The following is an 11,758-nucleotide window of genomic DNA, read 5'->3' on the forward strand; positions in this document are numbered from 1 at the left end:
CTAAACAGACTTGAAAACATGGGCTGATGGCTACTGGTTAGACAGGGTCACCACACAATGCAGGAGTGAGGCAAAGAGGGAAGGAACAGCAAGAAGCAGACAACAAATATGAATAAATATAATATTCCCTGATATTCTGGCAGGTCTTGAGGGCTACCTTTCTGCCATTTATGCATAGATAAGACTTGAACTAAGAAAAGAATAAATATATTCCCTGCTATTCTGGCAGGTCTGAAGGCTGCCTTTCCCCCTTTATGCATAGATAGGACTTGAGCTAAGTGTTCCCTGGTGAAAATGAGCCAAATTTACTCTAGCTTTGTTTGAGGTGGTGCCATAGAAATCTCAAATCCAGTGTGTCTCGGGCTGTCTGCATGGATACAGGACAGCTGCACAGAGAAGTCAGGTAGAGTTAAAGCAGGGAGAGAGCTTAGTTTGGGGTGGGCATTGCATGAGGGGTCCGGAGGAGGAGGAGGGGTACCAGTGTGGGCAGAGGTGTTTGAAGGAAGGTGCAGGGTGTCTGAATTGTACTGCAAAGTCCTGAGACGTAAAGAACAGGTCTTCAAGCCTGCACAAGGCTGGAAACCGCTGGGGCTGTTTAGAGATGGAGAGAAGGGCCAGTGCCTCTGCTCCTGCTCCCCAGCTCCCCCTGCTTCTCCTCCCTGATCTCCTTTCACTCTGGGAGACTCCTACAAGTGACCTGTGTCTAGAGACAAGTGGGGTGGTAGGTAGGCATTTCTGTTGTGCTCAGCTGCTGATGCTGTGTTGCATGGGCTCGGGCTGTGGGCCGTGCTTCCGCTGCTCCTCCCCTCCCCACTGCCGTCCTCAGTTCCAGATCTTGAGGAAACTGTCCCAGGAGCCAGTGGCAACGGCCATGCCATCCGCCGTCACCCCCAGGCAGCTCACTCTGTTGTCGTGGCCAGAAAGGATTCCTGTGGAGGGAAGGAAGAGGTCAGGCACTGAAGGGGGGCCCTGTGAGAAGTGACAAGGTGGCCCTGCTGAGGGGACGCGTGGCACAAGCTGTGCCCACGTGCTGTGTGCAGCCCTGTCTGCTCCTGCACAACCTCTTGCAGTCAGTACGCGGAGAACAGGAGCAAATGTGCCAAAGAACTTTTGTGTGTGGTGTACAACCAGCACCCAAGGGGTTCTTGGGAAGGTAAAGCCAGCTGGACCTCATAGAACTGCTTTCACCCTGGCCAGCTGAACCTTGTAAAACTGCTTTCACCCTGGACAGCTCACTCCTCATGCAATGCTTTCACCTGGCCAGCCGACCCCTCATGAAACTGCTTTCACCCTGGACAGCTAGAACTGCTTTCACCTGGCCAGCTGAATCCTCAGAACTGCTTTCACCCTGGCCAGTTGAACTTCATACAACTGCTTTCACCCTGAAGTGATGGTAAGACTAAGATAGGATGGGGTCCTTGGTAAGGCTGAGAAACAGCAGTGCTGTTGGTGGGCTGTGTTTCATGACTTTTCAGAAGGTAAGGGCCGCATCTGAAAGAAAAGTGCTGTGATCTGTGTATGAGCATCACAGAGTACTCAAAGATGTTGGATGGAAGCCCAGGTGCACGCTTGGCTTGGTGCCTGGCCACCAAGTGGCACTGTGAGTACCTGGAACTGGCAGACTAGGAGGAAGTAGGATATTCTATAGCAGTTTTAGCTAATGGGAACCTTCTTGTCCCCCTTGATCAACATTGTTTAAAGGCTTGACTTCCTTAACAATTAAAACCAATATCTCTTCTAGGCCAGTGAGAGTTGTTGGCCTAGTTCTGGTGTGCTCCCTAAGCACGAGGGAGCTTTGCTGGGTTTCAGTCACTATAGGATGTCTTCCTATGTTTAGGAAAAATAAATGCCTCATTATCCCTGAGGCAGGGAGGGGAGGAGAGACCTTGAGGAGGCACTGACCCACACGCTCTGCTTTCAGGGAGTCCCAGATGTTGCAGTTGAAGTCGTCGTAGCCGGCGAAGAGGAGGCGGCCGCTGCGGGAGAGCGCAATGGAGGTGATGCCGCAGATGATGGTCTCGTGGGAGTACATGATCAGCTCCTGGTCCGCCCGCAGGTCGAACAGGCGGCACGTGGCGTCGTCGGAGCCGGTGCAGATGGCCTCGCCGTTGGGGAAGAACTGGGGAGGGCACACACCGTGTTTGAGTGAGGCTCTCCTCAGATCCCAATGGAATTCCTCAGCTCCTCACCCCCCCTGCTAAGCACGGGGAAGCCACAGAGGCAGGAAAACCTGGTGGGACCAGACACTGGATGGTGGAATTTGAGTCTGCTGAAGGGGGAGACTGATACTTCTCATAAGGCCTAATAAACCCCTTCCACTCCAAGAAAACAAATGGCCTAATCTGTTGCAAGATATCTCAGTGCTTGAGGAAGGATTATTTTAATTCCAGCTGTTAGGCTGGGCCTTGACAAGTGTCCACCCATTATCGCCCACCTGAGGTCTTCCTCTGTCTGATCCTCATACCCCAGCTTTCTCATAAATGCTCATTTTCTGTGGTCTTGCTCTGAGGAGTAAATAAAGAGCTCCTCAGGAGCAGGTATGGCAGAAAACCATGTGGCTGGCAAGGTAGCCATGAGAAAGGTTTCACTAATTGATGTTAGTGGAGGGTGGTTTGAGCAGCAGACTGCAGGAAGCTGGCATTTGGTGAGCTACAAGGAATAGTCTGCCACGTGTCTTGTCCTGCCATCTCTGCAGCTCTGGGGGAGGTGCTTCCTCCCAAATGTCTGAGCTGCCTCCCATCAAAATTTGATCTTCAGAAGATCCCCCTGTGATCCCACTTCTTCTGTCTGGAGCTGACCTCAGCTGAGTTAGGTATTCCTGCTGCCTCACTTGCATCCTGTGCTAGGGCTGCTGGAGTGTGCCTGAAGAGCAGCTGCCAACAGCTGTTGAAGCAAAGCTGGACCAGCCCCTGTGTCAGGGTGCTCAGCTCCACAGACCACGGTGTGCTGCCTGTCCAAGACTTGGATGCTTTGCTGCCTGAGGAGAACCCTCCTCCAAACTTCAGTGAACTTGGGCACTCCCTGCTTCAGGCTGGATATGGGGCCACGGTCTAAGACCCCTGTTACCCTGCTGACTGTGACAGCTTCTTTCAACCTTGTCCCAGGGCTCTTTTGGAGCTGTCCCACCCCCCATTCTCCTCCCCAGCCCTGTGCAGAGGGTACGTACGGAGATGGCGTTGATGTCGGACTCGTGCCCAGAGAAGGTCTGGCGGCAGGAGCCCTCCCGCACATCCCACAGTTTGGCAGTAGCATCACAAGCCCCCGAGATGAAGAGTTTGAAGTCAGGGGAGACGGCCAAGCTCATGCAGTCTCCAGTGTGACCAATGAACACAGTCTTCTGCTGCCCTGTCTCGATGTCCCAGAGCGCGCTGCAGGAGGGGACAGGAGAGGAGAGGGGCTCTCAGAGCCAGCCCAGGCAGAGCAGACCCACAGCCAGGCTGAGGAGTGTCCCACTCACAAACAAAAGGAGGGAAGCCATGGTTACTGCACGGGAAAATGGGTGAGAGCATCCCTGGAATCAGCTGTACACAACAGGAGATATCTTCACAGCTGTTGTTGGCAGTACCTTTGCCAAAACAGAGTTAGACTAAGGCTGGGGGGGTGTGAAGTTTGGCATATAAGTGTGACAGCTGAAGGGAATACTGAGAGACAGTAAGAGGGACACAAACAACAAAAAATAGCAAACAGCTGAGAAAAGTCTTCTGTGTCCATGCTCGTAAGGTGCAAAGCTCTTGTTCAGTGGGATCCCACAGCACAGCCAGACAATCAAACCCCGTGTAACCCTGATCTCTGACGGAAATGCCACATTTCCTTGGCCAAAAGGTTCATCCAAAGCAGGTATTGGGATGGGTGGGGTAAATAAAGACTCAGGACTGTTCAGAGTCACAGCACAGCGAGCCCTGAGAACCAGGAACCAAAGGATCAAGGCTGTGCCTCTGCAGTGTCCCATGCACAGAGGGCAGGACTTGACAAGTGGAGAAGGTATGGGTGCTCCACATAAAATTAAAACTCTTTTTGTCCTGGTATAAATGACACTGTGAGAACTGTTGACATGGTCCCTACTGCTTGACCTCGCCTCAGCTGAGGGAAGAAGCACCTGCTCTGCCAAGGAAGGAAGAATGGAAGGGGCTTCCTAAGGTGCTCCATGTGGCCTCCCCATGCAGGAGGAATTCCTCCTTAGATAGTGGAGGGCTGAAGAGCACAAGGACTGCACTTGCTGCTGTGCTAAGAGCAGAGATCATGGCACCAGGATGCAGGAGGGAGCACTCACCATGTGGTATCTCCAGAGCTAGTCACAATGTTGTTGTCATCAAGAAATCGGCAGCAGGAGAGGTATCCTGGGAAGGGGAGCAAGCAAACATGAGAAATGGGGCAGGGACAGAAGGGTGAAGTTTGGAAGCAGGGGGCACCCAGTGGCAGGCAGGCAGTGCACACACCTGTGTGGGCTGAGAGCTCCCTGCTCACTTTGACGCTGCCTTCACGGGACTTGAGGCTGTAGATGGAGCACATGTTGTCAAGGCCTCCACAGGCCACAAAGTTGCCAGAGGGGGCATAGGCACAGGTCATGACCCAGGAGGAGCGCAAAGGGATGGCATGGACCTGGGGGACCAGAAACCGTGTCAGGGCTCTTGGCAGCAGAGAGAGCAGGTCAAGGACACCATCTCCACGAGGAACCACTCCAGCATTCCGGTTTGCAGCCACCTGGCTCCTACCTTGTTAGTTGTGTATGTGTCCCACACAATCAGTTTCCCATCTTGTGAGGCACTGACCATAAGTCTGTGAGAAAGGAACAAGGTCAGGTTAGTGGCCTTCTTCCCATCAGAGCCTTCCTGCCCCTCACACCCATGTGCTGTCCTGCAGCCAGCAGGCCAGCAGCAGCTCTCACTTGGAGTCTGTGGACCAGTGCAAGGCGTAGATCTTGGCCAGGTGTCCCCGCAGGGTCCTTCGGGTCCGCATCTGGATGCGTCCAACGACCTCCACTCCAGACACAATCTAGAGAAAGAGTGGTGGGAGAGAAAGAATTTATCTTGGACTACCAGTACTGCTTTCCACACCTCTGCCTCCTAACTCCTTCCTGACTGGGCACCAGCCCCTCAGAGTGGCGCTTGCTTGCCCAGACCGCCTTGTCCCTTACCTGAGCAAGCGTTGTGTCTGCACAGGCTTTCCGGGCATCCTGGAGAAGAGACAACAGCAGATGAGACAGATTGAAAACATGCAGGAAAGGTGATGACAAGCGAAATTTGGGGTCATTTTCTGAGGGCTACTAGAAGTAGGAACTGTGGATTGTGGCCAGCAATCTTTGTCTGCAATTAAGATACCTTGACACCAGTCAATTGTCAGGGACGTGAGCCAAAATTTGCTCAGCATCCTGTTTGCTGTGCTACATCCTTTCCATAGACCCTCCCACCTGACAGGTCTCAGAGACAGAGGAGATCCTGGGGATTCATGACACTTGTGGGACCCCTGTCCCTGTTCCTCTCCCTTTCCCCCACCATGGTGGGAAGATCTCCATTAGCATTTAAAGGGCTGTGGAGAGCTGCAGAGGTCTCCTAGACTGTAGATGGAGAAAGCCCAACTCCACCTTGTGGCTGAGGAGGAAAGTTTGGGCATGCATTGTGGGGTAGACACGCTCTCAGCAGCTCCATGGCTGTTGCCAGCATTACCGCAATCTGCTTCTTCAGCTGCTCAGCCTCCTGCTTCATCTGCTCCATTTCCCCCATCTTTCTGACCTAGGGGTGGCTCCTCCACGTGGGGCAGCCTGGACTCTGGGGAGACAGATCAAAGGAGAGAGGTGTGAGTTAGATAGGACACCAGTGTGACTGCTCAGTTACAGAAATGTAGGTATTCTGACAAAGGATTGGTGACCATTTCTTGGCTGAATACTCAGTAATGTTGCGCTGTATCTGGCCACAACCCTTAGCACTTGGGAAGATTGTGCTGGGCCTGGCCAAAAGTCCACTTTGTCTTGGATCCTGCTTACACATACACACACAGAAGCTAAAGAACTCCAGAGCCTCTTGCTGCTGTTCTGGCCACATTTGTCCACTCATTTTTAACCTCTGCATTCCAAGCCTTGGGTCCTCTTTATCAGCTTCTCCCTGTTCATAGCCAAGCTGTCCATCTCAGCTCCAGGAGGAAGAAACTTGATGAGGGAGCCCATTGGCTATTTCCCACTGTTTGTCCTAAGCAAAGCCTCACCAGGCAGGACAAACCAACTCTCTGACCACCAAGGAAATCTACGGGGCTGTCGAAGTTCTCTCTCAGAGTTCCCTTCTAGTTTCACATCAAAAACCAAACCAAAACAAACAAAAAACCAAACCAAAATAAAACAAAAAGAAAGGCTGATGCCTGGGGAAGGATCTAAGAATAGCATAAGCCGATAGGGGTACATCTCCTACTTGCCCAGCCCCAGCTTTTCACTGACGTCCAAAGCTAGAGCAGCATTACTGTATGCAAGTCCTTGATGTTCTTTTCTTCTGTGCATTTGTCCACACCATTTTTGTGCCCATGCCAAGTTCAGCCTCCTCAGTGCCCCACGGTGATGACTTCCACAGCTGGGTGGCAGGCTCTGCAAAGAAGTTCCTGCTTCCATCACTTCCCGGTGGCACTGGTTCCACTTGACAGTAGCTGTAGCTTGAGTTGGAATAATCAGCAAATAACTGGTCTCTATTCACCTCTGCATCACTCGGTATTTCATACATCTTTGTTATATCTGTCCCTTTTCCAGACTGCAGAGCAAACTTAGTCATTCCTCCCGTGTAAGCTGTTACATCCTATTATCTCTGCTGTTCTGTGAGCTTTGTTTCAGTTGTTTATGGAGCAGAGATGATACGTTTTTGCAGGGAGAGCAGGGAGCCAGAATGGTAATCCATATTCAAGATGCAGGTGCACTGTATCAATATACAGCATCTCTGTTTTGTCCTCTTTCTTGTTATGTGCATTCAAATCTTCACCAGTGATTCTAGCATCTCCCACTTTTCTAGAAAAACGTGATCTTTAATTGCTCCAACATTTCACCTGGATAGATGTGAGTGTCCAGATGTGCTCCAGGTGTTGCCCAAGAAATGTTCCAGCAGCATCTGCAAATTTCTCCCAGTTCCTGTGGGTCACATCACTTCCATCCCTGTTGCCTGAAGGCCTCATTTCCTCTGGTCAGTGAGGCTTTGGGTCCTTCCATGCCACACTTGCTCTCTTGCTGTGGGCAAGCACATCAGACAGCTCCCAAGTCCCACCTTTGCTGGCTGCTTGGTACAGCACTTTGAGTTTCCTTGAAGAATTCCTTCCCTTGAGTGTCTCCACAGCTTTCCTTTGATCCCCCAGGCACAGTGAGTATTTGCTTGTTCAATGATTCCTGAGGCATGGCTTTGAGTGCAGGAAGGAGAACGAGACACAGGTTTCCCCTGGCTCCTGGGAGGCTATCCCAGCAGGAAGCTATTTCAGGATATGCTTTGCAGAGGGAGACTTGTGCCTGCTGCCTGCAAGGCTGGACAGAGGCACAGCCCTGCTCCCTGCTCACTGCTCATGCACGGGATGGGGCTGCCAGCCCAGGAAACGGGGAGGGAGCAGGAGGGCAGCGCTGCCAGGGCCCAGAGCAATGTGCCACAGCCCCACTGGCCTGGGGCTGCCAGCCTCAGCTCCTTCAGCTACCCTGAAGGACAGGAACAGACCAGCACCTCAGCTGGGCCCATTCCACTGGTTTTTCTTCTCTCATTCCAACAGAGCAGCGATGAGGGGCACTTCCCCTCCTTTGGGAAAGGGCTGGCATTCCACTCCACCTCCCAGCTGTCTGACAGAGCAGGGAGATGCTGGGGAAGGCCTTGCAGCTTTCAGTCAGAGGCTGCACATCCTCCTTTTGCTGGGTGTTTGCCCCTCATTTTCAGTGTACAGTCAGGCTGCAAGGCTCCATCCTGCTCTGGTCACAGCCTATGGCACACCAAGTGGAACATCTGAACTTCCAGCCACCCTGTGCAGCCAGCCCTACCATTGTGGCCCACACTTTGCCCTTCCTCAGTGTTCCTTAGGACTGATCCATTGATCCTAAGCACTGGATTGTCGTTTCCTGCTAGGTAACCTCCTCCCTCTGACTCTCTCCTTCCAGCCTCCTTTGCTTGGTTCCCCAGTTCTTCAGACTGTTATTTCATACACCTTTGGCTCTCTGAGATCACTCTCCATCCACCTGCCCTGATTTTTATTTGTAGACTTCTGGTTTTGCCCACCCAGACCTACATAGAAATGGGAACCTTGTTCTCCCTTCCCTCCAATTTCTGCTCCCAGTGAAGCTGGCTGTACACATCCTCCTCATTACCCATCGGATCCCAGTCTTCCTTTCACTGCTCCTGCTTTTTCACTACTCTCTTCCCTTCTCTGGTTGTTTCTCAACTCTGGCACTAGCAAGGGAATGCCAGTTCACTGCTCTGTAAAGCTGCATGACCAGCTGAGGGGCTTTCGGAGCCATAGGCAGATCAAACAGCAGGGGCAGGATGTTGAGGACGGATAAAAAGGGCTAAATATAGAGAAGGTGCAGCTCAGGACTGTGTCCGAACCTTTAAATCCCTCTGAGGGAACACTCACTCTAAATGAAGTTGGGAATTGTTCTCAGCCTCAGAAGGACAAGGAGCCACAGATGAGTGATAATAATAGCTCCATCTTTGCCTGTCGCCTCCGTCCGTCACGTCCCAGTGCAATTTGTGGAGAGTGAGGTGTCCCCAGCGTAGTGCAGCTGCCTCCCAGGAGGAGCAGGGCAGGTGTGCAAAAGAGCAGCTCGTTATGATCATGTAAATTTAGGGCAGGAAATGGGAGGAACAAAATGGGAGAAGAACAGAGGAAAGGGAAATGGAGTTTGGCCAAGGCATGTTCCTGCCTTGACCAGCAGGACCTTAGGGATACACATTCCTAGTGGATCTAAGGATCAGCTCACAGCTGCTCATGGTGGTTGCCCAGGCTAGTTTTAATGGGAAAGGCTTTTAAATGGTGCACACTTGGTGCTTTCTGGAAGTAAGGGCTCTTTCAGGGGAATGCTAAGCAGAAGAGGAAACCAAGTCCTTAGGTACCTTTGAAAGAAACAATTCACCACTCTCAGCACAGCTACTGACAGGAAGACCTTGGCACCAGCACTGTTCCAGAGTTTTGCCTCCTGCAAGGACCACCAGGAGCAAGCAGGGCACAGCCAAACAGAGCTTGGGCTTGGCTGGTTCATGCCAGCCCTGTTCTGAGCTCTGAGCTGTGCTCAGCTAGTTCACAGCTCTTGGCTTTGGAAATCACGTTTCATTTCTTCTGCTCTCCAACACAACAGTTCTTCCCCTTCTTGCCTTTTCTAACAAATTTCTTGCTGCAGCACTCCTGTCTGTGGGCAACCAAACCCATCCTGAGTCCTTTGGGGCTCATAGCAGATCAAATGCCTCTGCAGTGGTGCAAGATGGAGGGGGACCTGGAATCATTCATCTTCTGCCTTTTGCTGCCACACCCTGACTTTTCAGAGCAGTGGCCACATCCCTTGCACGATGCCATGGAGGTGGCCCAGCTTGCTCCCTGGGGGCTGTCCCTCCAAGTCACCTGCATGACTCCCTGGTGGGGATAAGGGTGCAAGGAATGGGTGGGAAAAAGAGGCAAGGTGAACCCTCTTATTGTCTGCTCCTGGGTAGCTCCCCCACACTGAGGAAGGAGTGGTCACTCTGTGAAATGTTGGGAGAGGGCTGTGAATAATGGAGCAGGGAAAGGGGCAAGAAGAAGGACTCAGTGGGAACAGGCAGTGTCCCTGGGTCTCCGTGTAATCCCTGACCAGCTTCACAGGCTCGCCCTGGTGACCCTGGGCTCCTTGCAGAGCCGGATACAGAGATGATCTCTCTCTCCTGTGATGGAGATCAAAGGTCAGGGTAAAATTACCCTGCTCTGCTCCTTGCTTTCTGAGGCTCCTTCTCCAGCCAGAACAGCAGCCAGCTGCAAAGAGGTGTGCACAGGGTGCACTGGGAGCACAGGGCTGTGTTCAGGCATTGAGTGCCAGGTCGATCAGGGGAGGTGTTACCCTCCCACTCCAGCCTGGAAACTGGTGAGATTTACCTGCCAAGTGGAGAACAAGCAACCCCATCCCAATGCAAATCCCCTCCATCACTGTAAAGACACCTCAGTGCTAACCCAACTCCTTTCCATGATCTTACCCTCCCTCATTCTCTGATGGGATGAGCCCTTGTTCAGACTCCCCACATCATTGCTCTAAGAAACTCGGTCCCAATGCCAGTTTCACCAAGGTGACCTCAGGCATCGCAAGGCAGCAAACTTACCAGGGTCTGTAGAGCAAAGTGGGTTGCAGTCCCCTCTGGATGGGACCCTGACAGCCTGCCTCCCTTGCTGAGAATGGCTCCTCACTGCCCAAAAGTCCCTCGTACCTCTGCAGTCTCCAGGCAGTCCCGTTTGTCCAGCCAGCGAGTCCCTTGCTCCCTCTCTGCTCCTCAGCCTCTCCCAGGACTGATCTCCCCATGGGGAGCTGGAAGGCTGTGCACGGGAGGGGTTGGGGGAGGGCTGATTCCAGGAGCAGCGTCAGGCAAATTAAATCAGACACCAGAGACTTGGGGAAATCGGATTGGGACGTAATGCAAAGCAGGTGGATGGGGAGGGGTGAAAAGAGAGAGTAGCACACTGCTCCTGAAGGGAAAGAAACAATCCCAGGCGGATTTGACTCCCTCTGTTTATATCAGCAACAAACTAATAAAGTGAAGATTAGCCAGAACAGCCTAGGATTATCAGACACCAGGGCAGGGCTTGCTGTACCTCACAGTCACAGGAATTCCTGTTTTCCCAGGGACAGCACGCCACTCGTGTCCTGGGCAGGGCGGAAAGAGGGATGATGCCACCAGAGAGGGCCTGCAAAGGGAAAACCAATGGCAGGGCCACCACACCCTCTCTTGGCTGCAAACGGGGCTCTGGATGGGGAGAACAGAAGTGGGCACAGGGGCCAGGGGTGGCAAAAGATTTGGTGGCATGCCTTTTGGCAGCCACTTTAGTGGGATGCTGCGAGGGGATTATCTTGGCCTCAATCTCTTTTAATCTCTCCCGCAGCTTTGGCCCAAGCCTGAGATAAATACCTTTTAACGGATCTCATCTGACGTCAGGAGGCCATCAGTCTAATCACCCAGGCCACCTTTGGGCAAAGCAAGCCAGAGATGTGGACACTGGCCCCTCACCCCCAACATGTCCTCATCAACCAGGAACCAGCCAGCATCCCCAACCAATCATTGGGATGGACATGTGGGTGCTGGGATGTGACAGGCCTCTCGCCAGGGAGAGGGAATTTGAAATGCACAATCAAACGTTTTCCTGGGACCCTGGGGAGGGGATGGGAAGCAAAAAGGGTTGCCAGCACAGATTTCCCAGGCCTGCATGTTAAGAAGCGTCAGGACTCAGATTAAGGAAGGACTTCCCTTCCCATGGAGCAGGGGCCCTCTGCCAACAGTGACAAGGGGATCACTCACCCATCTCTTACACCACAGGCCCTGGTTCTACAGATTTCTTCCACTTGAACTGCACTGGGGGTCTCCATGCACAACTCATCAAGGCTTGAGTATGTCATGACCACAGATTGATCTCTTGCTCTAATGCTTCCCAGGAAAAGGGTCACTGCTCTTTTAGATACTCTATATCCACCCCATTCAATTCCTATTTGGCTACAATATAATCCCATCTCGGGACACTAATCCCCTGGGCAGTGACAGCAGATTGTCTTTCTATCAGGGTGGAAAATGATAAACAAAATCTCTCTTCTGCT

At 52.4% G+C, this 11,758-nt stretch overlaps 1 protein-coding gene across 1 annotated transcript; it reads right to left on the minus strand.

Moving 5' to 3' along the window:
• Window positions 1-822: 822 nt before the first annotated feature.
• GNB3 (G protein subunit beta 3) lies at window positions 823-5,720 on the minus strand. The gene is made up of 9 exons (XM_054269915.1): window positions 5,664-5,720; window positions 5,135-5,173; window positions 4,886-4,992; window positions 4,713-4,776; window positions 4,437-4,599; window positions 4,271-4,337; window positions 3,167-3,368; window positions 1,903-2,119; window positions 823-929 (listed from the first exon to the last, which is right to left on the minus strand). Exons 1-9 carry the CDS (start codon window positions 5,718-5,720, stop codon window positions 823-825), a joined length of 1,023 nt encoding a protein of 340 aa, XP_054125890.1.
• Window positions 5,721-11,758: the final 6,038 nt, after the last annotated feature.

This window comes from Melozone crissalis, unplaced genomic scaffold (genome assembly GCF_028551555.1).
Source record: "Melozone crissalis strain CALT ecotype California unplaced genomic scaffold, PUWL_Pcris_2 ptg000008l_1, whole genome shotgun sequence".
NCBI classification, from domain to species: Eukaryota; Metazoa; Chordata; class Aves; order Passeriformes; family Passerellidae; genus Melozone; species Melozone crissalis.

Coding starts and splice junctions, on each gene's coding strand:
- GNB3 (XM_054269915.1), bottom strand. CDS start 5,720: ATGGGGGAAATGGAGCAGATGAAGCAGGAGGCTGAGCAGCTGAAGAAG. Junction 5,174..5,663: donor AGCTGAAGAAGCAGATTGCG/GTAATGCTGGCA, acceptor TCTCTTCTCCAG/GATGCCCGGAAAGCCTGTGC. Junction 2,120..3,166: donor CCGACATCAACGCCATCTCC/GTACGTACCCTC, acceptor TGCCCTCCCCAG/TTCTTCCCCAACGGCGAGGC.